Source organism: Diceros bicornis, chromosome 1 (assembly GCF_020826845.1).
Source record: "Diceros bicornis minor isolate mBicDic1 chromosome 1, mDicBic1.mat.cur, whole genome shotgun sequence".
Lineage (NCBI taxonomy): Eukaryota > Metazoa > Chordata > Mammalia > Perissodactyla > Rhinocerotidae > Diceros > Diceros bicornis.
In genome coordinates this window covers 23,818,813-23,845,962 of record NC_080740.1, presented here as the reverse complement: position 1 = coordinate 23,845,962, position 27,150 = coordinate 23,818,813, and the positions used below count along the sequence as shown (strand labels likewise).

Genomic DNA, 27,150 nt, shown 5'->3' with positions numbered 1-27,150 from the left:
ACATACCAGACGGTAGAGGGGTTCGCCAGCACTAGATGAACCCACAGCTCCATCCTGTGACTGGATGATAGATCAGTTCACTAAGAGACAGAACTTCACAAAATGACATCCTCTTTTCCTGCTAGTGTGGGCCTCTGGCAGTGCAGGACAAAAGGAAGAAATGACTGGCCAACTAAAACTAAGCACAATTTTGACTACTATGGTAGTCAAATTACTATGGTATCTAAAAGTTCATTAACTTTTGTTGGCATTTATGTAGACTTGATTAAGGTAAAGTACAAATTGTATCACTTCTTCTTGGAACCAAACATTTACATTTCAGATATAACAATATAAACCTACGCAACCTGGAGTTCACTTTCTCAGTTATTCACTTGCTCTGTTGTCGCCTTTTGTGGGTGGTGGTTTCCTTTTGCCACAGGGTGCTAACAAAGGGATGGAAAAGGCAAGGAGATATTTTATTTTATAGAGATTTCACCAAGTTACATGAGCAACTGACTAAATAATATTCACTTACAGATGATAAGAGGGAGAGTATCTGATCAAAGAGAGAGAGAGCAACAACACTGCTTAGTGAAGATGAACCAGCACCCAGTCAGGCCAAGGAAGCTTTTCTGTCATTAACACCCTCTTCTGTTCCATCATGCATACAGACATGTGACAGACTTTGAGGAACACCCTGGGGTGGAGGGCAAAGACCAGAAAACTTTGTGACGGGACACGGGCCTTGACGTTAAAGAAGGGATCTAACAACCCCCACATCTGGGTTCATAGGTGAGGTTGAGGAAAGCTTACTGGGGTCGGGACAGGGAGCAGAGTGTTTTTGGGCCCAAATAGCCAAGGAAGAGAAGGCTAAGAACATGGCACAAGTTATAGAGAGAAGAGCAAGCCATGATCACTAAATTTATGCTGCTGTGTTTTGTTTGTTCGATGCAGAAGAGAGTTAAAAGAGGTAAAAACTACAGTTTAAACAGGGACATGGGACAAGAAAAAGGCTGAAAGCTACTTACTGGGGACTAGCAAAATGCCTAGTATTTATCTACGAACTTGCCATCACTGGCCCCTTCTGACCTACAAAAACAGCAGTTTCATATGGTTCAACCTAAAATACCGCAAGTGCTCAGATCTAACAATCCTAGTTAATAAGAATTGTAGGAATATTCTCCCCACTCTCTGAAGAAGTGGCAGCTGTTAAAGAGGGAGACGGCTTCCTGGAGATCAGTGTTTGACAGAGCCCAAAGCACCTGTAAGGGGGATTAACTCTCCCTCCAAACTGAGTGAGGGCAGAAGAAGGGGTAAGGACCTCCCCAGTTCAAAGGAACGAGGCAGCTCCACCAGGAGGCGCCAGTGAGAGCTGCCACTGCGGCACATCAGTAGCAACGGGAAAGGGCAGGAGGGAACAGCTACAAACAACATCACTGTCATCTTCAAAGGGAACGCTGCGTATGACTCTGTGTACATGTACTATACATACTAACCAGGTACACACATAAATATTTAATATATAAAAAATAAAGTGCTTTCTAATAGGTCCCAGGCAGGGACATTATAAAACATTTCACAAAACTGCAAAACAAAATCGATACAATCAAAGAATACTACATCCAACATACGTGAGAACAGTCAAACACAATATGTACAATCTGGTGGGTGTCCCAGGACAAACATCCTGTCATATACATGGTATATACATATATACTCTTTTACTCAATATATTATGACAATATATATTTTAAAATTTTGTTATAGACAAAAAAATAAAAAACAAAACAAAAGACAACCCCTAAAAAAACACAATAAGGATCAGGCATGTGAGTCCTAGACTGAGAGACACGTGGCTGCCTCCACGGGGAGTCCCACGGCTGCTGCTCGGGAAAATGTGCCAGCGTTCCTTCCTTGGGTGCAGCGCCTCCACGTCCTCCAAGGCACTGTGGGCTGCGGCGGTGAAGTTGGCATCACCAGTGGTGAGCAGGTCAAAGACACAGGACTGGAAATAGATGTCCTTCACTGGCATCTTCTCGTGGCATTGAGCGTTGGCAGTCTCCAGTGTGTAGCCAGGCCAGGCCTGTGCCAGGGAGGTGCGAGGCAGGGTGTGCCCCAGGATGGCAGACACCTGGCCCTGCCCATCATCGATGCGCTCGCTCAGGGGGCAGCCGTTCACACACAGCTGCAGGTCCTGGCTTTCCTCGTAGGACATGGCCAGGTCTTCGGGCATGCGGATGGCGAGGGTCAGGTAGCGACCCAGCTGCCGCACAAACACCGTGGTGCCTATGTAGCGGGCGTGCATCTCCACATAGCGGCCACTCTCCCTCTCCACGATACGCAGGCTCTTGGTGTCACCGTCCCCACCGCTGGTGCTGCCATCCACAAAGGCAGCTGGCAGGTCATCTGTCACAGCTTGGTATACTTTCTGATCTGTACACTCCCGGTGGGCTTTGAAGATGATCGTGATCTGTGGGAAGGAACACATACAAAGTTTAACACGACGGGAAGGAGAGTGGACGCTGCATCCCTCTGCAGCAAGAGTTCCCTCCATTCTGGAGTTGAACGGCTAGAGAGAGAATCTTCTAACTCAGCCCATTTGTTCCTGTCTCACCAACGAATGCTGTCATTGTTAGGGAGAATAAAAAAAGTCCTCCGTATTAAGAATGAAATTTGAACACAAATCCAGAGAATGTCTATCAGGAAAATTCTTTCCTTTACTTTTCTAAGGCAGAACAGTGTTGCTGTTGGGGTACAGGCAATTTTTATTGATAATTTATATCTTGTCTCTGTCCAAAAACAGATGAGCTGTGGTACAGCCCTGAGGAAAAAAAGATTCATTTCTAAGTTACGCAGAAACTTGAAGGGGCTTAATTAACAATATACCTAACAGAACTTTGATTTCTAAAAAGATTCTTCATGGGATTATAAAACCATATCCCATGAGTCATCACTACAAACTTATAAACACCAAGGGACGAAGCAGAGTTGAGGAGGGGGCCACTCCAGCAACAGCTACCCATCGTGCGCCTCGGGAAAGATTTCTCTAAGTCTCTTAATCAAATGTTTCACATGACTGGCTAATCCCTGTGACAGGGAAATCACTTGGCAAATATAGCTCCCAAGTGCTGGCAGAGAATAAATACCCTAAACCTAGTTACAGCAAATGTTTTCCCCAAACAGCACCATGGCCCTTTAGCTTTTCAGAAATTTTTTCCCCAGCCAACTCTCAATTCTCCAAATTAAGCAGACAATTCACAGAGAAAAAACTACTGATAATACAAAAGCTTCTCTTTAATGAACCCACTTTCTTTCCTTAACTAGAACAATTACAAAAAAACTGAACCTTCGTGCACCTTTGCCTTCAACATACTCAGCATCTCTGGTACAAGTGGTGGAAGGAAGATGACCATGAAGAGACAGGGCCTTCTGGGTCACACAGGTGGGAAAAGTGTCCCAAAGGAAAAAAAAAAAGACTACATTTTGAGATTCGTGTTATTGTCAGTAACTTAGGTAACAGCTTACTTTCCTTTCTTCTTGAAGAAGAAAAAAAGTATCAGGTGACTTTAGTCAAGGAGGAAGGTAGACAGGCTGAACACTCTACAAATTACTCTGGACGGAGGAAAACTTCCACCTCCTGCAAGGGAACTAATCAAGACAATAGACCCTTGTTAAAAATGCCAGAAAATGCCCTGCCCCTTCCCCGCCCCTCTCTCTACAAGTCCTCACCACCACCCTCAAGTTTATGTCTGAAGTTTTTTCTCCCCAACTCGGCCAGCATTTGCTCACACTATTTAATTCCACATGTTCCCACTGGTGTTACTTGACTGGAATTTTCCAGCCATTTCATTTTACTTCAGCCAGTTATAAAGCCAGATCTGAACCAGATGCACTGTAGCAACTGGCTAAATTCATATCCGTTGTTTGCAGCTGCAACTAAAAGCCAGACAATGTCCTATGAAAATGCTTGGTTTTCTCCCTTCCTAATTATCCTGAGCCACAATTTAATTTCACTACCAGCCTTCTCACATTTCAACACCTTCTTAACAACCCAAAGGAGGTGTACCAGAGATGATTTCAGGAAATTTGTTGTGCATCCAACCATAGGACCTTCCAGAGTGCATGGGATTTTGAGCGAGATATCTAATAGGACTATAAAGTAGATTTATTTGGTGGCTCTAAAGACAGTTTGACAAGTGCTTTTTTAAGGCAAGCTAGGATCCCTTGGAAGTAAAAAGATTAATTCAAGTAAATTCTGCACCTGAAGGAGTGGAAAGTTTATACAGATGGCTAAAATAAGAGTTAGTAATAGACTTTTCATATAATCACTATCCTCATTTTCAACCAGAACATTCACTCAAAGATTAAACAAACTCTTCTACAACAGCTAAGTAATTTGTCTTTCTAGTCTAACAAACTTCAAATTTAAACCAACTTGGCATTATTTGCAAGAACTAAGTGCTTTTTTGTTCACCTTAGGAAAAACAAAGAGGAATTAGTTTTGTTCGGACAACAAAGCCGAGAGCTCCAATTCCAAACAAGTTTCCAAAAAGGTAAGCGAGGGTCACTATTAAGATGAAACCGTTCCATGTCTTACTCAATCTCTGTTGTTTTCACAAAGCTCACCAATTCCAACTGAGGAGTCAGACGCCTCACACATTACTGTCCTCTGCTACGCCTGTGACACAATTAGTAACTCCCACAAACCTAGATCAAAGAAAACTCAAAGCCTGACCTCTGTACTAGTATCTACACTTACAGATTATTCCAGTTTACCTAACAGATTTTGTCTGTCTGTCCAACTTCCTAGGAGTGATTTTCTCTATGAGACAATGAAGCTGGTATTTCTCTCACTGTCTCTTTTGGGTGAAATAATTCTCATGGAGCATATGGATAGAATTAGCCCTTGAATCAAAATGCTAAGGATGATGAATCCATCTCAATTCCTGAGAGGAGTTTGCTGAGTGGTCTTCTGTAGTTTAAATATGTACTGAAGCGGCATCGAGAGATATAATCAATGTAAATGCAGAAAACATCAAGTAACAGTTTCACATGACTTAAGTTTTTTTTTTTTGTGAGGAAGATGGGCCCTGAGCTAACATCTGCCAACCCTCTTCTTTTTGCTGAGGAAAACTGGCCCTGGGGTAACATCTGTGCCCATCTTCCTCTACTTTATATGGGACGCCGCCACAGCATGGCTTCACAAGTGGTGCGTTGGTGCGCGCCTGGGATCCGAACCCCGGGCCACCAGCAGCGGAGCACGCGCACTTAACCGCTAAGCCACGGGGCCGGCCCTGCACGTGACTTAAGTTTTACAATGCAATATCATTCCTCACACTAGTTACAACACAAGCTCTTAAAAAGCGAGCACTCAGCCATGAGCGCCAGAAATTCATTTTCAGATTCTGTCTCCGTTTTCAGAAAAACAAAATTTATTCATTCTTAATAATTCTTACTTCAAAAGCATTCAAAATTTAAACGGAATTTTTGGAAATTCCAAACGTTTTATATTTCCAACTAGCAGCTATCAGAGGGTAAAAACAGGATATTCAAAATTGTATTTTAAAGCTCTTTAACAGATAATTTAAAAACGCCAGCTATGCTGCTTAATCCCCTCCCCACGAACTGATCCATATGCTATAATAACTCAGTTTTCCACATCTGTTCTATGCCATACCATTTATTATTGATGGATGGAATTTCTGTGCATTTAAAACATCAATGCCTTTTGTTAAACCTCCCCCACCCAGTCCCTCTCAACCCCCACCTCAGACAAACTACTTCAGTAGTCCTCATTCATTTTTAATGCCTCACTCTCTGCGAGCTTTGCCACCCACAAGGTCTATCAGCAAGAGAAAGACAGCCGCTACAAATCAACCTTTCCACATGGGAAAGGCAATAAGGACTTCAGGTTTGCTGTGAAATATCAAAATTTAGACACACCTGCCTCTCCTTTCCACCAGGAAAAAAAAGAAAACACATTAAATGAAATGAGGTTGCCAACAAAGAGGAAAACCCAGGCACTGCCTGGCCAGCACACAGACACAGCGTCCCAGGCCTCAACAACCTTGCAAAGTGCTGTGCAGAGGTTTTCAAACAGCAGAATTCCCCAAAGGCTGTGCACTTAACTATCTGTTCTTATTGTATTTTGGAAGAAACATTTATTGGCGTTTAATCAGGCCATTTGGCCCTGCAAGTGCAGGACCTTACTGGAACTCTCAACTACCAGAACTGGACTTTGAGATCAACCACCTCACAACTCTTAAGACTGGACCAGCAGCAAACCAAACTGAAAGAGTCACAGAAATTAGCTTGGAACACAGGGAAAGGCAGTTTTGATTATGTACCTGGTTAAAATCCTACTTGTGTTAAAGAAAGCTAAAAAAAAATTACTTCATATAATTAGTTGATATGTCTACTTCATCAGATCATCTGGATGCAGTTATAGGTTGAAAAACTATGCCATTTTGAGGGAGAGGAAGAGAACACTGGGCTGGCGGGCCCTCTTCCTCTGGCACAGGTAAGGGGCATACAGCCTCCACAACCCGGCCTCTAGAGTGAGCACACAAGACAGCGCGCCAACAGAGCACACGCTCCACAGACGAGAAACACACGCACGCTCTGCCTCCAGCTCTCCAACACCTCATCTTCACTCGGAGGGTCAGCTTTTCTCAATGTTGAGAAGTCAGAGTCTAGGAAGCTGTGAAGCACCAACAGGAATTAGAGGCCTTTGCAAGCACCTCCCTTGGATAGTCCTCCTGGTCCCAACCCCCCTACCGGCCAGCATAACCCGGAAGTGTGGCTCTCGTCACCCGGAAGTATGGATCACGCTGGAGTAGAGCTACCCATCACGGCGAGAGGCGACTGTCTTTCCTTACGTAAGACTGGGGAGAACTCCGTGTCTCTCCCCCTTTTGTGGAGCAGGGAAAAAAAAAGAGTATTATCTAGAATAAATTTCTGTCTGAATGATTTCATAAAAAATCCAGTACTTACATGTTCCATATTTAAGAAAAAATGTTGGGCTGGGAAATAATTGATGCCATTGATAACTTTCCTGAAAAATTAAGAGAAAAAAATCTGCTAGGGGGCAGCCCAGTGGCATAGTGGTTAAGTGTGCGTGCCCCACTTCAGCGGCCCAGGGTTCGCAGGTTCAGATCCCGGTAGGCACACACGCACCACTTATCAAGCCATGCTGTGGTGGCGTCCCATATAAAGTAGAGGAAGATGGGCACAGATGTTAGCCCAGGGCCAATCTTCCTCAGCAAAAAAAGGAGGATTGGCAACGGATGTTAGCTCAGGGCTAATCCTCCTCACACACACACAAAAATCTGCTAGGAAGGTGTGAACTCAATGAACTGGATTGTAATTTTACAATCACTACTCAGTCTATATATCAAATATCTACCTACCTACAGGGAGGCTGAACTTAAGCCCTACAAAAACATACTTTGTTAAATAGCTTTATTGGACTAGGACAGACAAGATACTAACAGTAACACAGTACAAGTGTTTAAGAGGAGGGCGGCAAATTAATCTTACCCTAGACTCCTTTTAGGGCTCGGATGAAACTAAGAATCTACTACCTTCAAGAAAGGTATCAAAATAGGTTTCTCTACCCTCGAGTTTTTTCCGCAGAGCTCTGTTCTAGGAGCACTTACAGGATTCCAGAGAAATGGGATGGATCAGCCTTCAGTGTTGCCCTAGGTAATACATGCAGGAACAGGGGCTGCCTTGGCCGCTGCAGGGGTGCTTGGCAGAAGACGGAGAAAGAAGAAACCAAATCAGAGGGGAAGGACACCCGCAGCTGAGGCTGCTAGGGTGGTCCGGGAAGCAGCATGAAGCTCAGCGGCTGGAAAGAGCATGCAAGAGTGAAAGGGAAGCAGGCCCAGGGATGACACATGAAAGGGACAGGCACAGAAATGCCGACCGCCAAAGAGTAATTTCTGTACACTTAAAACTAGGAAGGCTGGAAGTATAAATAGGCTCAGAGACAGGGAAGCTGGCCAGCTTCCTTGTACAGACCAGAGCAATGCTATGCTGAGCGTAAGGAGGAAAGGCCTCTACTCCACAGGGAACGTCTTGTCTGTTTGTTTGTAGGGTTCAGACTTTGCATCATGAGGAGGCCAGCAAAGGCAGGAACTATGCTTCTAGATGTCAAGTCAGGCCTGTGTGGACAGCATTACTGGTCTAGGATGCCACTGTGCTTCAGACCAGAGGCTAAAAATACTGTGAAAGGTAAGAGCCAGGGCCAGAGGCAGGAACTCTAGGGGCAGGAATCTGCACTGGCAGGTCTTGCCTTCAGTGATCTCTCTCTACCTAACGGCTGGAGGGGGCAGGGCCACAGATCCTGAGGCCCTAGCGGGACCGCGGGCCATTCAGCACAGCTGTTCTCCCAAACCCATGGGGATTAGGCAATCACAGCCTCTGATCATTTTTCAGTTTTGGGAGGTGATTTAAAAAGTGAAAGGGCTTAAAGGGCTTCAGAAAACACACACTGTCACTTCTAGGTTCAATTTCAAGTCCCCAGGACTACAGAAGAAAAAAAATGCCCACTCAGTTACGAGGTGGTTAGAGGTGGTGACCATGTATTTCAAGAAGCCAGTTAACTGGAATGCCACAAAACAATATCCTTCTGTCTTCATTTTCCTGAGGCAGAGAGAGGGGAAGACATCATCACCACATAAGTGCATGTGTGTACATATGCGTGTACTCACACACACCTTTAAATGGAAAGATTAAACTCTGACCCCCGTTTCAGGAGCACACGCAGAGCAGATGAGAAGTTGGTGTTTAAATGCTGTCATATCAATTCTATCCACAGTATACATGTGATGTTCCAACACTGAAAGAACCCCACCAGAATTAGCCAAAGTTCTTTTGGCTCCAATTGTTAAAACACCCAGCTAAATGGGACATCAACAATCTTCTCTCCACAGACCTGAAGTTCTTTCTGGACCCAGCAGCACCGGGTTTTCACTGCGAGGCCGTCCAGTTAAAATCTGTATCTTAGATGAGTGTTGCTATTCCTGTTAGTTATCACTTAGTGACCAGATGAGCAGTTTGAAAAGTCCTTAAGTTACCCCACCCAGGACAACACAAAATTCAAAACAGCGGAAGAGCCAGTTCTACTGCAGTCGAAACAAACAAAGATGAAACGGGTAAGGTAGCATTTCTCATTGTTCAACACTGTAGGTAACTCTTTTTACACGCCACATTCTGCACAGTCAGAAATTGTTTGGTTAGCATTAATTGAAGCCAACAAAAAAAGTACCAACCACCCAACATTTCCTTCTCACCCCTTCCTCTCAAAATGTTGACTCAAAGAAAATTTAACAGGGGAGAGAGAGACATTTGGAAATGGGACAGGAAAACAAGTTCTAACTCTCAGCTGTGTATCAGCCTTGGCCTCGTGCCTCTGGTTGAAACTATGGAGGAGTGTGGATTTGTTTTAAAGCAGCAGAGGCCCACAGCACTCACATGGAATCCTGCCTGGCTTGGGCAGGCACTGGGTTAATTTCACTTACAAATGGGGGACGTGAAGGTCCCCCCCCCTCCAAACCATAGCTGGGACAGAGGGAGTGGCACAGTTAGGGAGATTCAAAATATAGGACTTAGAAGATACGCAGATACAAACTTTATACTGTTGTAGATGGTTTCTAACAGCACCTTCTGCCTCTTCATTCCAGAGAATAGAAAGACGGTAAAAGACTCATTATCCAGACTATCTGAATGTGTATGGACCATATACGGTGTACTGTGTTCGGTGAGTACAGCACAAAGAATAACCCAGGTAGGCCCATTCGCTTTACAAAATGACCTTTCACACTTATAGACACAGCATACAGCTAACAGTTTCTCCTCCTTTTTCTGCTTTCTTTCCCCACATACATCTGGAAATCCTTTCACCTCCACGCAATCTGCTGAAACTATATGAAGCAGAGTTGAGCAGTTCCTGGGCCTAAGACCTTATAATCCAGTACAAACAAGAGCTATGCAGGAAACAGAAAAGGACAAATGAGAACACCACCACCTGGAATTACAGCTTTTTTCTGCTCTTCTAAAAACTGTTCTTTAATGTTTTAATATTATTTCTATAATGAATACATTCGGGGAGATAAGGATATCTAAGACACGCTTTCATGAGTTGTAAAGATGAGATGAGACTCTGACAGTCAAATTCTAGAAAGCTTTTTGGTATTAAATCAAAGACCAAAAACCTTTCAAAAGTAGCAGCTGGGGTTCTACACCCTGCTAGGTCGTATGGGAGTGACGAAATGAGGGTGTAGGTGGGGGCCACCTTGACTACAGGAGGTAGAGAGAGACTGAGCCAAATCCCAGGAGTAAAAGCAGTGAGTGACCTGTGACAAGGACCAGGGGGAGGGTGTGTCCTGGGTACAGCAGCCCATCTCCTGGCCCACTCTCCTGGCCCTTCTTGACACCTGGGACAACTTGCTAAGTAGCAGCACTTGGAAGCAGCTTATGAACGCAGGCCACCAATGTTCTAAAAAGAAACCCTAAAAATGGCTGGTTTTACACACAAACTCTACAATTCTCCACCGATTGCTGCCAATTTTAGTTACAGGCTTAGACTGAGGCAGAGACTGCCTTCACCTCTGCATCTCCCCCCACAGTAGGCCCTTTAATGCTTGGTGGTTCAAATGTAGCACCAAGTTAATCACACATTTTATCAGAGAAATGATCATACTTAGCAGGGAGCTATAACTGCAAATTTCTTTCCTATCTGTTCCCCAATATGCCTCAACCGGTCTTATAACTTTTTAGCATTTTTGCAAAACAAGGAGGACCATTACAACGAGCGAATCTTAAAGAGATGGCAAGAATTATCTGCAAAACAGATAATCATAACAAAATAAAGAGCAATTTCAGATTTTAAGGATTAGTTATAATCTTGCAAGAATCTCTGGAAGGAAAAAGTCTATATTCTCAAAGAAAATGCCGTGTGTACCTTCTATAACAACACTGCATGCACGAACAGTGTCCGTATATTCAAAACCCAATCCTGATGGGACGATGAGCTTCTTCCTTAGTCCATAAAAATAAAAATGATCACCACTGCGTAGCTCCCATTTCTTTGTAAAGACACTAAAAACATAATGGGTTACAAAAACTTGGCTACAAAACAAATGCACTAGGTCTAGGGTCAAGAGAGGACAGATTTCCAAACCTTGATCCAGAGATACGCTTAAAATGGCAGCTGAAAGCCTTTGCAGTGCAGGCACGCCTGGCTCTTATTTTGTAACCAGAGAATGATCCAGAACACTGGTTTACATGCCCACATGCTGCTGCGGAATAACAGTTGCACGCTAAGTGGCATCAGAAAGGAGGAGGACCCAGTGCATGCCCTAGGAGCCTACAGAGAATAGTGTTTTATCAGGAGGGAAAACCCTGGGTGATAGAGTTTGAGGAAGACAGTAAGCAAGAACCAACCGAATGAACTAAGTCTTTCTACATCTCTAGTTACTTCAACCAGTAGACGTTTTCAGGAATTTCCCAGAAAGTAGCTAGAGTATGAGAATTAGGATAATTATGGACTGTTAAAAATATATAGATACCTGATGGACAGGGCCTCTTCATGCTTTGGACAGGTGCTGAGCGCTACTGCCCATGGGGTTACCGGGTGCTGGTGGCCCATGGCAGCAGCAAGAACATCCGAGGCACCTCAGAATGCCCACTCACCTGGCCAACAGCCATCTGGCTTGTCAAGCACAAAGAACACCCCTCTTTCCCAAAAGCAAACGTAAGCTAAACCGCCTTCTCTCACTCAAGGATGAAGCATGGAGCCATCTGAAGCAGAAGATCTATAAAAGGACTTGCTGTCATCCCCAGTCTCCCCTCCTCCCTCCAATTTTGTTTTACTGAGGTTGAAGGAGAGGGTAAGAAAGCTCAAGTGATGGGAAAGGACAAGATTACATTAAAACAAAAGGAAAAATAAAGCAAAGATATCCAAATTACTTGTAAAAAAAATAATTAAAAAATACTGCTACTGTTTACGTGCAATAAATATATTCCTGAAATTTTCTGGAAATGGAATCTTTTAAAATGCACTTGAGAGACTGGCGATTTTAATATATGCTACCAGGAATACATTTGTAATGTGTAGAATCCTTTCATAAAATAATATATTCCAAAATCACCTGCTGTAATTACAGCATATACAAACCCTTATTGAGTCCGCTTAACCAGAGATGCATGGATACAAAGAATGAAGTAAACAGGAGCTGAGACGAGGGGCTGGCAAAGAGAATGTGCAAGAGAAGGTACAGAAGTCGAGCATTCCCACAGATGACCTGGTTTATTTATCTGTGTGAGGCCCAGGAGAGGTACTGACATGTGCTCTCTGGAGCCCGAACAGTGTGGGGCTACCTCCTCCTCCCCAAACAAAACTGCTCTTCTTCCCCGGGTAGCCAACTCTGCCAGTTCTAAGCCTGTCCCTCTCATCTCTCTTGCCCACTGCCTGCAGGCCCGAAGCTGCCTCTCACAGCCAAAGGTGGGGAAGATGGCCCAGAGCTGATGCGGATCTCAGTGAGGTTGCAGGTATGCCAGAACCGCTGCAGCTCCCAGGATGGAGAGATGAAAAACCAGCCCTGGCCTCCTCTTAAGGAACACACCTACCTGGCAAGGTAGCCAACTGCATAGACTCCTCCGGAGAGTGGGAGCCTAACAGGCTGGCAGAGGGCATAACAGAAACCCAGCAGCCCTGAGAAAGCAAACCTGCACACACCATGACCAACTGGAAAACCAGCCTGCGCCTCCCAGGGGGAGAGGAAGCAGACAAGGGGGATGAAGGCACATCGTTGAGCACTGCAGGCCTAGGTGCCCTAAACTCACAGCTGGCCATGTGGAAAATGGAAAAGGCTCAGCTAACAAATAGCCCCTTGAGCACAGATGCCTTCATGTTCTTTCATTCTGTTGTTCAGAATTTTTTCCCAAGCTTTGTCTTTTTGTGACGAGGGAAAGGCTGGTACTTAGGGGCAGGTAGAGCTCAGGAAGATGGCTTGACCAAGAAGCCAGGCACTCAGGACTGAGGAGTTGTCTTCGAGACCTCACTGAGCAAAACCCCCAGGTCCAGGGCTTTAGTTCAGTGCTGAAGGCAGAGATAGGAATGGATGCTTGAATACAATTTCGGTATCACAGCTGGCCAGCCTCTACCGTATCATTGGTCAGTCTTTAAATCTAGTGACACTGAGCACGTGGGTCATTAAAAATGCTTGACCACAAGGATGATACAGTATCTGCAATGGATAGTGCAGAGTTGTCCAATAGCTGGTCTATGTCTGTATAAAGGTCTCAGTAAAGCCAGGACTTGCACACAAAAACTCTGAAAGATTTTTTTTTTTTTTTTTAAAGTTTTGCAGCAGACATCAAGAAAAATAAATCAGATCTTTTTTGGAACTTATTTCATATGTACTTTGTGCCTCACATTGTTTTTATTTTTATTACCATCATTTTTTCACTGATTAGAATTTTTTAAAGGTTTTATTTTGGCCCTGGGTAGAAGGAAACTGCACTGCACAAGGTTAGGCCTTTGCTTGGTGTCACCAGCACAGGTCATATCAGCATTGATTCAGGGCCTCAAAAGTAACCTTCCAGATGTTTCTGGGGGCTTTGGAGAGAGTTACAAAAAGAAGGAAAAAAACAGCTACTAGAGGTTGGGAAGCCAGAGAGTAATTTGTTGCTGAACAACATGGTCACCAGATGTGGGGAAATACTTTCCAATAGTGCAATTAAAGACCAAGCATTCTCATCGTCGGCTTGAATTTATGTCAGAGGACAACTTTCCCCGCCTCCTTTGTGAAATGGGTAAAACCTTTGATCCTTACCAAATTGAGGGAGAAAAAGTTGTTCTTTTTATTTATTTATTTGCTAAAAACTACGATAGATTAAACCACAATTGAAATGGAACAACCTAAAGTACTTCAGTGTCAACTGTTCCATTTATATATTAATACTCATAAGGTAACTGGTTATCCCCAAATATTTTCACCATCAGCAGTAAAAAGGATAGAATTTTGAAAGGTTGAATAACAAACAGAAGTGACATGTGATTGGATGGACGGCATGAAAAACAGAACTTTGGGCTTGTGAAAAGAACCAGTATTTTCCCACGTACACAGCACTTAATCTCAATAGTATTATCTGTAGGCCACTCTTCCAAGCCCTCAATTATCTGCATAATCGATAATGATTTTCTCCATTCCCTATGGAACTGCCTTCTTGAATTTTTAGTGTTATGTTTTCCCACAGGCTATCCCCAGGTTTTATGCCCTATGACTCTGCAGCAATGATGGATTTTGGGCCATAGTTTGTTTTATAACTTCCTAATTGTATAACTCTATATCATAACTCACAGCAAATACATATTTTAATATACAGACAGGAAAAATTATTTGCATACTTATAAAAACCAGAGGAAGAAAAGTTTGAGATGTAGGATTTGGAAAGGCAAGCTGGGGCTTTCATAGAGAGCTGAAGTGTAAACATTTTTGAGTTCCCCTAAGATGTCTGGACCAATGTAATAGTCTTCTTTGTTCACAGCAAGGACTTCTAATCTTAGATTTGTGACACCCCTGGGTGTCTCCAGATATCTCCGGAGGTGCTGTAAAATTCCCTCCACAAAATGCCAAGTAAAATAATTTAAATTCACTTAAAAAATATGCCACACGTTTGGAGGCAAAGGAGGGTGTCTTGCAATCAAAAGAACAGTCATAAATATTACAAAAGCTTGATCCATGTCAATTATATTTTAGTCTAAACCAGTTTATGAATAGATAAAATAAACAAAGGAAATTAAGCAAGATGAGATCAGCTGTATGCGTGATTTTGTCGTTTGGGACACTATTTTTGTGGAAAACCCTTTTTGACCTTTTACTTACTAATGCCTGAATTTGCGCTGACTGGCAACTGGAAACCCACCTCATAGCTCCTCTCCACCTACTTGCACAAAGACATGGGTGCCTTAAAGGTGGCTTAGAGGATCTCCATTCAGTATTAGTTTCTTTAAAACCAACCCAAACAAACAAGAACCACAGACACTGGCAGCTAGGTAGGGTAAGCTTAACTTAATTATGTCAGCTTTTCCCTCAGCTTCTGACTTAAACTGTTATCTTCAGATCACATGTGAGTTATACCTCACCGCTCTGCAATATCCAATTCCTAACTTCCTTGGTCACCCTGGTTAGTAACTAAAACACCACTGTGGGTTTGCTATTGGGAAGCTGGCTTATAGCCATTACATTTTACTATAGCTTCCAAATTTCCAATAAAATATGCTTCCTGATGGGTTATTGCCTCGGGCGTCACAGCTTTCTTTATTCAGAACACCCACTTCAGTCATCTGATAAATCTGAATGTGGCTCTCTTCGAGAAGAGTCACATACATATGCACCCAAAAAATACATCACTGAAAAAAAGCATACATTTTTCCATTAAACAAAGCCTGCCTTTTCCCTAGAGAACACAACTTCAGTATTTACTTTTTATTTTTCATATCATTGTCTATTTAAATTTAGACTCCCATTTTATATAAGCTCTAGAATTCCAGAAAGAAATTCCTTACTAAATAATTTTCATTTAATCCTTCATCAACCCTGTTAACTGCTTGCCAAGAAGACCAAAAAAAAAGTACCTTTTAAACTAGGTCTTTCGTATCACACTTCAAAAGTTGTCTGAAGAATCAAACATCTGAAAGTTATAAGAAAGAAGAAGAAAAAAAGCATACTTGCCTTATTTGTAGCAGTAGCACTGGATCCAGGGACCACGGGCACATTCGTCACTTGAACTGAAAGATGATTATTATCTATGAGTGGCCAGGCCCCTTCTACTTTGCACGTCTGGAAGTGATCCTTGAAAGTTCTAAGGTGAGGATCTCCGAACAAGCCACAAAAAAGGTAATTGGGAGGGTTCTGGTCCCCTCCCCTGTGTTCTCTGGCTCCTGCGTGGCTGTGATAGTTACAAGGATCATGGGTCACTTCAGGGTTGGTAGAGGATGTAGGTCCGTCCTTGGAACAGTTCCTCTGGCTCATGAGGTCGCTGATACCCAGCACAGCAGAATGGTATACCAGGTTGCCACGGCAGGCTTTTGAAGTTCGCTGGGTGCAGCCAGCATAGGCACGCAGGGCCTTGCAAAACTCAGAGTCAAAGCCGTCAACGGCAGAGTTCAGGTGTGAAGTCAGGGACACAAAGTCCGTGGTACATTTCTGGATTCGACACTGGGCTGGCTGTTGGCAGTCACCTATGGGAAAGGAGATAAGACCAGACATTTTTTACACACTTCACAACTTCCTGAGCTACATGAGAAAATGACATTCTCCTCTGGGAACTGTGTTCTATTTCATATACACCTATTTTAAGAAGGCCTTTGGAAATCTGGTTGTCTTGTGCTCCTGTGTCTCTCAACAAATTAAGCCACTGGGAGAAAAACTGCATGCAGCCAGTTAACTTAAAACTTTAAGACATGGGTCATTGTGAGTGAACATGAGTCTAGTCTAGCGTTCTTAGGTTAAAATTACAAGGGAATGGTAAATGAAATATTTTATCAACTTTGCTATTGTTTATAGATTTTGAGAAAGATTCCTTTGCTCTAAGGCCAAGCCAAATATGTGAATTTTGTTTTGATTTTGAAAACTGCATAAGTCATTTGCTTTGGGAGACAATGTCTGTGCACAAAACCAGGATTAAAGCCTCCACGCCTCTGGTTGGGGGAAACCCCTAAATTAGAGCACGATTAGTTAAAACACCTTTACCTGATTCTAGTATGGCCACAAGGTAAGAATATCAGGAAAAAAGGCAGCTACTAAGTTCTTCTGCATTTCCTAAGGGATGTTATCAACAAATTGTATATAAACTGATACTTAATCTCCTGGTTTCTACAGACTGTAAATGTTCTCTTAAAAAATAAAGTGATTTGGGGCCAGCCTGGAGGTGTAGCAGTTAAGTTCAGCACGCTCTGCTTCAGCAGCCCAGGTTCGCGGGTTCGGATCCCAGGCCTGGACATACACCACTCATCAAGCCACACTGTGGAGGCATCCCACATACAAAATAGAGGAAGACTGGCCATGGATGTTAGCTCAGGGTGAATCTTCCACAAGCAAAAAGAGGAAGATTGGCGACAGATGTTAGTTCAGGGCCAATCTTCCTCAGGAAAAAAATAAAATAACGTGATTCATGTGACCAAGCTATGTATTCACTTCTCCCTTAAACACCCATCCCCCCAGGATCCCAGCTCCCAAGCAGTTCCCCAGTAAAAAGTACACTAAATTAAAAAGTACACAGCACTGAAATCACGCTGCAGAGACAGATGAGTCCACCAACTATGTTTTCACAAACAGAACCAGAGAACTATAGGACACAGATTTCTTAGAGTATATATAAACCTTTTCCCTTAAATCATCAAGTCATATAAACTTAATGATTTAAACAAAGCTAAAACGAAGTAATGAAAAACCAAGTATTACTGCCCTACTATTTAAAAAGTCAATTTTCAAATGATGTTTTGCCATTAGCTTTTCATATAAAAATTTATAAAACCTCTCAAAGCACAAAAAACACAAGAAGTGCCAATACTAGGTCAGTTGTGTGTGTCAATCAGTTTAATATTCTGTTTCACAAAGTAGGAACACTAGAATTATTGAGAAGAAAAATACTTTTATCATTCACCTCAAATTTCATAGAAATGAACTGTTAACACATATTTGTGTTACTTAAACATTCTTTATAGGTCTCCAAACTAGGGAGGAAGTCTCCATCTCTTCAAGTTTTCAGTTCCTCATCTGAGAAATGAGGAGCTTGTTCTAAAATGAACTTTGTGATCTTTTCCAGGCATAAAATACACAGTTCCTCTTTGGGGGGGTGGGGGGGAATCAGAGTTGGTAGAGTACTATTAAATACATTATTTCAAGATGTGGGCATAACAAACTTCAGGATAATATCAAGATTTAGGACTTCATCTTATAAAAACTTAAAACTAACCCTAATATCATCTTAGAAAGATATTGCAATCTTTTCAGTAGTAAACTGCTTTTAAATCTGAATTAAATGGCGTGTAATCTCTGTTTTGGCTTCATCTGGGGAGAAAAGGATAGGAGATGAATGACAACCTCTCAAGATACCTCCCCCACCATTTTTAAATTTCAAAGACCAAAAAGGGAAAAATGTAGTCTATTCACTTTAACTGGAGTAAAAGAGAAGATTAAAATATTTTAATATTTTGGAGCTATGGATTTATAGCTATCGCTAAATCACACACACAAAAAAATCAAATATCTCCATGTATTAGGTCTATTTTAGGCTTGCTCATTCCAAAGTTGACAAAAGCAGCTCGATAGTTATAGAATTCCCTTCTCCAAAGTAGATCAAGTCATTTTCAACTATTTTTACTCAAGAAACCAAAAATGAAAACAAACCAAAAAAACTAACCAAGAACTCCCAAGGGCATTAAAGCCATTTTACAGATGGAAAAATCAAGACCAAGGGATACAAAGGCCTTGTCCTGGTTGCATCATAAATAGCTAATGTGAAGCCCAGACGTGGTGGTTTTCCCCAGACGTGGTGGTTTTCCTCAAATCCCATTTTCCTTCCACCACATGTCACATCTCCCTCATATTCCTTACTCTAACAACAGGACTTGATAGCTTAAAAAAAGACTTTTTTTTTCTTTTTAAATCAGATTCACAGCAAGGAGAAAGCAAGGAAATAACAACAGCCAAGATCACTCAGTAATGAACAGCTCTTAGACTACAAATAAATGACAGCACAAGAACCTTCCACTAAACTTGCACTGCCTATTTGTTCTTTTTATGGTCTATAAAATCTGTCCAAGCGTATCTTTACTTATAATTATTTCAAATAATCATAAAATATCAAATGTAAGAACAGCATGGAAATGCAGAATTCAGAAGGCAAGAGAAACAGAATTTAGAGAGATTCCCAGCTCCGTTTTCATTCCTTCCCCCACTGCCCCCCTCCCTTTTTCATAGCAGGTAGGTGCTGAGTCCTTTGAGAAATCTCACAGAAAACAGAACTCCTCAGTTCTTTTGTTTCGGATGAGGTTTCTAACAGCATTTCCGAATAGAGATGATGGGAGGAGGAGGGCTAACTAGAGAGAAAGTGCATTCGGATCCGCAGTTTCAGCCCCATCGCAGGCTCCTGTATAATGACTAATATGCAACATACACCCAGAAATATCCAGGCTTCATGAATTTATAATGACAATGCACACTTTGCCTGTTAAGGCGGTAAAGTAAGCCTCCTGTCAAAATGCCAAGACAATGCAGAGCAGAAACAATCTTGAAGATGTAGCCAAGAAGGCCATGAAATGTATGAGTAAGCAAGTAACTCCCATATTGGATCTCCATTCAGGAATTGCAGAGGTTTGCTTAAAGGGGAAAAAAAAAAAAAAAGTGAATAAAAGTAGTCTTCACTTCCCAAAAGCAGAATTCAAAATCTGCAGTTACAGATCTATTTTTTGAGTCAGATCAGCTATAAACTGTGTGATAACATTTCCGTTCCAGTTAATGAAAGTGTTAAAGGATTTGTGGGTCTAGAGCTTTCCTTCATGATTCAAACATAAAGACCTCACATTCAAGACAGTTTCCTCAACGCCAGGACTGCACGTGTGAATTTGCAGCACAATCACCAGTTTATAATGAAAGAAACGGGATACGCTGAAGCTGAATTAAGTGAAACACAGAGCCAGATGGGGTGCTGAGGCAAATTGTATGGATCCAGGCATAAAACATATGGCAGGCCATCTGCAAAGAACACGGGGCTAGGCTCCCTGCTCTGAGGAGAAACCACCCCTGCATTTCAACAGCACTACTCTCCAAAGCAACCTCTCGAAAGGAGCCCGCTTTTCTAGAACCAGATGAATTGCTCCACTTCAACAAGATGTCCACATGGACACTCGCCACTGCCTGAGATCACTCACCACAGCGACTCTGGGTAGAATCTAATGGTGACTTTAGTGAGGGCACATTAAGATACTGGGAGGAGTTTCACGTTCCAAGTTCTTGAACTAAGGCATCTTAGTTTCCTAAATCTTTAAGCCAACTTGTTAGGTCTTTTCATGGGCCAGCAAAGAAATCTCCAAGGACCACATTCCAACGCTGTCATAGGACCCTATGGCAACGAAGGGGAACAATATCCAAGCAGCCAAGAGGCACGCAGTCCTGCCCAGTAATTCAATTTCCCTTTTAAGAAACCTACACTTTGACATTATCGACACACATTTTTCACACAAAACACTGCTGAATACATCTTTTGACACATCATGAAAAAATTTCCCTGTAACTGTAAGCAGATTGACATTATTTTCTAAGGTTCTAAAGTCACCAATTTAAAGCCTTAATCATTGTAAAACTTGCTATTACACTTCAGTCTGTCTCCCCCAAGTGACAGTGTTAAAATGCAGCTGTTACAACACAATGCAAAGTTACGCAAAGTAAATTAAGTCGTCTCCTCAAATGCCACATTTTTTTTCCATTACTTAAAAGACCTCCCGGATTCTTAGTCTGGCTGGTATGACTTAATAAATATATAAAAATTACTCTGCACAGTTGGGTGGCATTAAAGTTCACGATTCTCCAGATCAGAGCGTGCGTTGTGACTGCTGTCACACAAACACAGGACAGAAGGATCTCGAAGGAAAACTTCTTAGTGCGCTAGTGGTTCTCAAACTAAAAGATAATTTATCTTCCAACTTGGCATTAAAAAAATTCTTTGTCTAGACCAACTCCTAGAAGTGGCACGTATTTGTAAACAGCGTCCTAGATTTTTTCCCCCAGCTTTATTGAGATACAACTGACAGAATAAGTGTGTTAATGACACGATTTTAAAAAGAAAAATAAGTGTCATATGCTAGAAGGTTCATCTGCAGGCTTACTTCCCTAAGCATAGTTTCCTCACTGCTGCTTTCACAGCGGAAGCGCCGACCTCCAGAAAGCAGCACGAGATCTGTCAACCCCTCCTGGAACGCGAAAACACGCGGCTAGCCACAAAGCACGAGATTTTCCAAAGAGGTTGAAAGCTGAATCAAAAGCAGCTTTCGCAAACAAGAAAGAAATTCCTGTTTAAAGAAGTTTAAGTGACTTCGAGATTAACCCCCAGGTTTTCAAACTCTGGCGAAAATCTTTCCATCTGGTGCGATTTCTTCGCCTCGCCGCCACCCCCAACTCCAGAGAAGGAGCACAAGGCTCCTTGTCTGCCCTCCGAGGAGGCGGCGGCGGCGGCGGAAACCTGATCCCGGCCTGACTTGCAGTAAACACCAATGCAGAGAGCAATAAAGCATCCGGAACACTGGTCTCGGGCGCGCAGCCCCCGCCCGCGAAATCTTTGATAAGCGGCTGTAGGAGGGGAGATTTATCAACGCTCCGAGCCCCGGGCGGGGAAGGCGGGCGGGACGGGAAGGCCTCTCCTCTGCGCCCTGGGCGCGCCGCACCGTCGGCGGGTGTGTTCCTGCCGCCGCGCCGCGCGCACGACGAAGGTGCGTGTCAGGCGCTCGGGAGGCCCTTCCCGCCGCGCCGGCCGCCCTTCAGCCCCGGAGAGCGCCCTGGGGAACCGGGGTGTTTGGGAACAAAGCACGGGGCCCTGGGGCTGGCTCCCCCGCGCGCGCGCTTCGTACCTGCGTGGAGCAGCCCGAGGCTGAGCAGCAGCAGCAGCAGCAGCGCCACGGGCGGCGGGCAGAGCCGGGGGCGGCGGCGCGGCTCAGCCCCGGCGGCAGCGGCGGCGGCGGCGGCGCAGGAAGGTGCTGCTCTCAAGCCCATGCCCGTCCATGCAGGTCTCGTGGGCTCCGGCGAGGGCGGCGGCGCGGGCGCCGTGGCGGCTCCGGGGCCGTGGCTGCGGCATGGGCCGGGGGACGCGCCTCGCTTCCTCTTCTTCCTCCTTCAGGCCCGCGTCGGGGACGGCCCGCCGCCGCCGCCGCAGCGAGCAGCGCGCCGCGGGCGGAGCGAGTCGGCGGCGGCGGCAACGGGGCGCGGCGGCATCGCGACGGCCGGAGGCGGCGGGCGGGGGGAGAGGGGGCGGGAGAGAAGACACAAAGACGGTGAGCGAGTGCCGAGCCCGGCCCCCAGCGCGCGGGCGCCCCGGCCCCGGCCAGCGTGGGCTCAGCGGCCGTGGAGCGCGGGCGTGGACCCACGAGAGGCGCGCCCAGCCCTAAGCGAGCAGCCGCCGGCGGCCCGGATTTCTCTGCGCGGAGGCCCCCGCGGTCAATCAATCTCAGCCCCGCACTGCCGCCCCGCCCGCCTTACACCCGCCAATCCGCGTCGTCCCCACCCCGGCTGCGCCCCTCCCTCCAGCCCCATTGGCTGCGAGCGCGGGTCCGCTGGGCCCAGCCCGCCAATCGTAGGGCCCAAAGCGCCCGCCCCCGCCCCCCCCCGCCCCCCCCGCCTCCTCCCGAGTCCCGCCTGCTCAGTGTAATTCGAGTTCCGCGGCCGCCGGCGGCGAGTCCTGTCCGCCGCTCCCCGGCCCAGCCTCCTCCCGCTCTCTCCTCTTCTCTGCCCTCCACCCCCTTCCGCGATTTACTGTTTCCTCACGCCCAACAGACACAGGCAAAGGCAACTCTCTTGCCGGCGTTACAAAGGAACCGGCCTTTGACCTCTCTTTGAGTTAACGAGATCGAGTTCTACTTCCCTCTGAGGTTTTTTTTTTTTTTCCTTTAAATCACCCCCGCTCAGTTCCTCCAGCTCCGGCTCGGGCTCCGGCTCCTTGGAGGAAGCGGGCGCTTTTACCGAGCGCCGTGCGGCAGGTCCCTTCGCAGCCAATCACATCTGCGGAACCGCGTTCCGAGCCCGTGGCGGACGTTTGGTAAAGCTAGCTCCCAGCCGCGTTGGGAATCCGAACGTAACCCGCGGTCCGGACAGATCGGGTGGGCTGGGAAGGCACCCGCCAGCTCCCTGCGGAATTGGCTGGCAACTGTGCCAGGCTCCGGTGTTCCTGTTCCTTTGACATTTCCCTGCCTGAGAGCAGCGGGGAGGGGTCTGAGAATGGGCGAACTTCAACGTGTTCGGTTACAGTGTAATTAGATTAATGAGGATAGTAAGCTTTTAATGCAATGTAGGGTAATTATGCCATGATTTGTTGTTGCTCAGTGGCTTTTCCACAAATTTTCGTAGTCTATTAGTAGATTAATTAAATGGCAGGTCAGTTTCTACTTTTGCGATTGGAGGGATCCAAAAATGAGGACAAAACCCCAATTATCTGCTAGAAAAGAGGTTGCCAAGTGAAGACAGGAAGGCGCGTTGTGAGGTTGATGATAGCTTCCAATTTGTTATCAGTAGGTGTGAAGTGGTATCTAATCTCAAGAATGGCCTCAAAGGCTGCGAGCCACGTCGTACCGCCCTCGCCTTTGCCGGCTCAGGGCTGCCATTTTAAATTCACTTACATCCAAATCGCAGTTTGCAACTCTACTGGCTACGTTACGCAGAATTTCTAATTAGGAATTGCGTATCAACCACGGACACGTTAATATTCCACATGTTACAACGTGCTAATCAATGGACCAGGATAATTGAGGGCAAATCTTCGATCACTCCAGCTTACTTATTAGACACATTATGAATTGTACAAACCACTAGGTCCCTAATGAAGGATGCCTGTCTATTTTTACTGTAACTTTTCATTACTTATTACATACTATGATGACTCAAGTGGTAAACACACCTTCACTGCCCAAGATATAATCCAAGCCTTGTGTACATCCATAATATGCTTAATAATAGCTTCAGAGTTGCCTGGAGAAATGACTTTTTGGGGGAAGTTATCTGAAACGATTTTTAGATAATACTGTGGAGTAAATACTATTAGACCAAGAGTTTACCCTCTTGCTATTACGACATGTAATCCATGAAAGAAAGTTAATTAAATACTGGTAAACGTCTTTTAAAAAGTAATGCAATGGGAACACTGTTTTTCAAAGTATTTTGCTAACCAAGACCAACAGTAAGATGTTTCTTTTTCCTTAACCCAAGATTTAATTCGACCCCCATGAAAGAAGCATCCCACTTTATTTACCATACTTCAAAACACATAAGCCAAGAGTTAAGGATCAAATTCAGCTGTTTGGGTCTTTTCGCTTGTGACTTGCTATGATTTTTTTTCCCTTTCCTCTTCTACCCTCCATATCCTGTTCCTTAAGTACACGGGTGCTCCAGATTTTCTTATCAATAGAGGGCGCCCTCGAGTCACTGCAAATGCTGCTATAGTGAAATGGAACAGTTCTTTAGAGGGAAAACTTCATTTCTTCTAAGGTGCTTTATTGCTCCTCTGCTGTAAAATTTGACAAGCTCAAGATTTATAAGCCTAACAATTCACTTTTTATTGCTGCATAAGTGTTCAGCCGGCTAGAGGAAAATGTTAATTTTGACAATTAAACCTCAAGGAGGTTCCTATTTTCAAGACATTAGGTCAGTTGACACGCTCCCCGGGTAAATTCGGACTGTTAGCAAGATCCCAAATCGGCTTGGAAAGCAAGAGCGTGGTGAATGGTCGCTTATAGCGCACCCACTCCTCCAGCTTGTATGCTGCAAGTTAAGGAGGATTTTAAGACTCTACAAAGAAAAATCTGGGGAGGGAGCTAGAACACAAACATAAAATCTATGACTTACAAAAGTTTTACATTTTAATCAGAAAAAGAAATCGTGAAGTGACAGGTTGCGCAACTCACAAATCCCCCCTATTTCTTGCCACTTTTACTCTTTCTCCCCTCGTCTTTGTTTTCAGGAAGGAAAGATGAGATCAGAACAGTACAATTAGGGGACCCAGCAAAGCATCCCGTGGTATGAACGTGCAAGTGCGTAGAATTAAAACACATGCCAGCAACATAAATGGATTCTAAATAAGATGCGGTTTCTTTTCCTGAACCTATACGTGATGCCTTAACTGCTCCCCTGTTGATATATCTCCATTTCCAGAAATCTAACATGAGGGTCTCTGCTTAACAGATCACCTGGGGGAGAGGAGCCAGGAATCAGACCCAGGGTTGTGATCTGTGCAACCTACTCTAGAGTAAGGGTTTCCCCGCTGCTCCCCAGTCCGCCGTGTAAGCAAAGCAGGGGCTGAAATAGCCCAGAGTCCGACAGTCCACCAGCAAGCAGCTCCTGGATTGTACTTACATCATTCTTAACCCTTCCGCTCCTGGAGGGGGCTTGGCGGGATCAGGGGGCCCCCGAGCTCCGAAACACGCAGGACCTGGGTGTAAGAGAAGAGCCCCAGAGCCTGGCGTGAGCGCGGCGCCCCCGGAAGGAGAGGGCCCAGGGCGTGCGTGGGGCGCATCCCCCGAGCGCAGACAGCGGGCCCCCGCGATCCCTGCGGGCTCCGCCGCGGCTCGCACCGCTCAAAGCGGCAGGTGCAAAAAGCATTTGGGAGCCGCTTGCCAGCGCGCGGAGGTAATGCGCTTCCTGTCCATTTATCTCAGGAAACCAGTGCAGCCTTCCCTTCGAAACAAAATTAACCTCTCATTAGCCAGCCACTCACTCCCGAAAAGGCCTTAAAAGCTTTACCAGCTCGCTAATGTATTTAGGCTTTTCTTCCAGGCAAACGCAGCCGCGGCCGTGACTGCCATCAGGCCAGGGGGTTCCTCTGGGCTCCCCCGGGGAGCCAACCGCTTACCTCCCCCAACCTCAAGTCTGGGAAACTCGGGCCATCCCGATCCCGGTTTGTAGTACGGGTCAGACCCGACACCCCGAACGGACTTCATGCCAGAAGCAGCCAAAACAATTTCCCACTAATTTCATGAGCGCCCCTCATCAAAACCTCAGCTCCCCTGTCCTCCAGGAACGGGGAAGGGTACCCGGGAGGAACCTCAGTGGCCAGCTGTCCCGGGGTCGTGGGCGCTGACTGCCCTTTGGAGCAGCAGCCCGGTCCGCAGCGGGTGCGGGAAGCACTGATCAGGGGCGTAGGGGTAGTGTGAACTAGGATCTAGCCGATTCCAGGAGCGGAGAATCAAACGTGGTTCTAGGTCTGCAAGTGGCAAAAAGGGGCCTTTTGGAGCGCTGGGGTTTTCTCACCCTGGCCCCCCGCCGCCCCGAGGCTGGCAGATTTATACCACACAGGTGGAAGGAGACCTAAACAAAACAGTCCCGGCCGCTGCCTGCCGCTCGCCCCCCACGTCCCCCTGGCCCACCGCAAACTTCAACAAAATAAACAACTCACCACAGGCATTCCCTTGTCTGCAGCTCGAAGCTTGCCAGCTGGGAAAATAAGCCGCAAGCCACGCGGCCGGGGCCGGCAGGGAGGGCAGCACGGCGCCCGCCTCTGTCCTCCAGGTGGGGGCAGCGGGACCCGGGGGCAGGCGCGGGGCTCCGCCTCGGGGGCCGCTCTCCCGGCCGCCCGACTGCAGAGCCAGCGCCGGGCGAGGGGCTGCGCCCTTCCAGCCAGCGCGATCTCTCCGCCACCTAGCAGAGGGGGCGGGGAGGCAAATCCCTCAATTCCCTCCTGCTTTCTCGAAGCTGCTCTCTCTCCCCTCCGGTCTCCAACAAGACCAAACCTAGGGGCCTCCACCCCGCCCCTCCAGCACCACACCGCCCCCTGCCGGCAGTACCCGGATCTTTCCAGCGCGGCTGAGGAGTGGCGGAGAACCCCAGCCTCCAGGTCCCGGCTCGGCTGTCGCCTCTCTCACCGCCCCCGCCCCCCAAGTCCTACACAAAGACGCCGTTTACTTTGCCAGCGCCACCCTCCGTGCCGCCCTCCAGGCCGGCCGCGTTGCCTTTGCCCAACCGCGGGACCAACCGATTCCGGGTTGGTGACTGTGCCAGCCGTCGCCGGGGCAGAGCGGCAGCGGACGCGTGCAGGCTGTTCCCACTCGGCGCCTCGGCACAGGCACAGATGCGGTCCCCGCCCCCTTTCCATCATTTTCTCTAGCTATCCACCAGCGGCCACAAAATGCACCCCTTCCTCTCCATAAATGGTCTTTGAGGGTCTTCCTAGTATGTCTTAATTGTGTGTGTGTGGGGTGGCGGGACTGGTGCTCTGGACTTTCGCCGAAATAAGGAATCCAGCGATCTTTCCTGTCCACCTAAGATGCCAGTGTGGCTTGAGTTTACAGCTTAAGAAAGCCCAGGATAACGATTTGGGAATTACGAGGGGGAGAGAAGATTGAGAGAGACAGTAGGACACAGGTGAGAAAGTGTGTTATAAAGAACAAGCCTACGAAATGTT

The 27,150-nt window shown here is 45.8% G+C and overlaps 1 protein-coding gene across 1 annotated transcript; it reads right to left on the bottom strand.

The window, feature by feature from the left end:
- Positions 1-1,482: 1,482 nt before the first annotated feature.
- RGMB (repulsive guidance molecule BMP co-receptor b) lies at positions 1,483-26,387 on the bottom strand. Its single transcript, XM_058535035.1, has 5 exons — positions 26,146-26,387; positions 25,107-25,182; positions 21,620-21,879; positions 15,726-16,234; positions 1,483-2,452 (listed from the first exon to the last, which is right to left on the bottom strand). Exons 2-5 carry the CDS (start codon positions 25,109-25,111, stop codon positions 1,784-1,786), a joined length of 1,443 nt encoding a protein of 480 aa, XP_058391018.1. The 5' UTR covers positions 25,112-25,182; positions 26,146-26,387; the 3' UTR covers positions 1,483-1,783.
- Between the last annotated feature and the right edge of the window lie 763 nt (positions 26,388-27,150).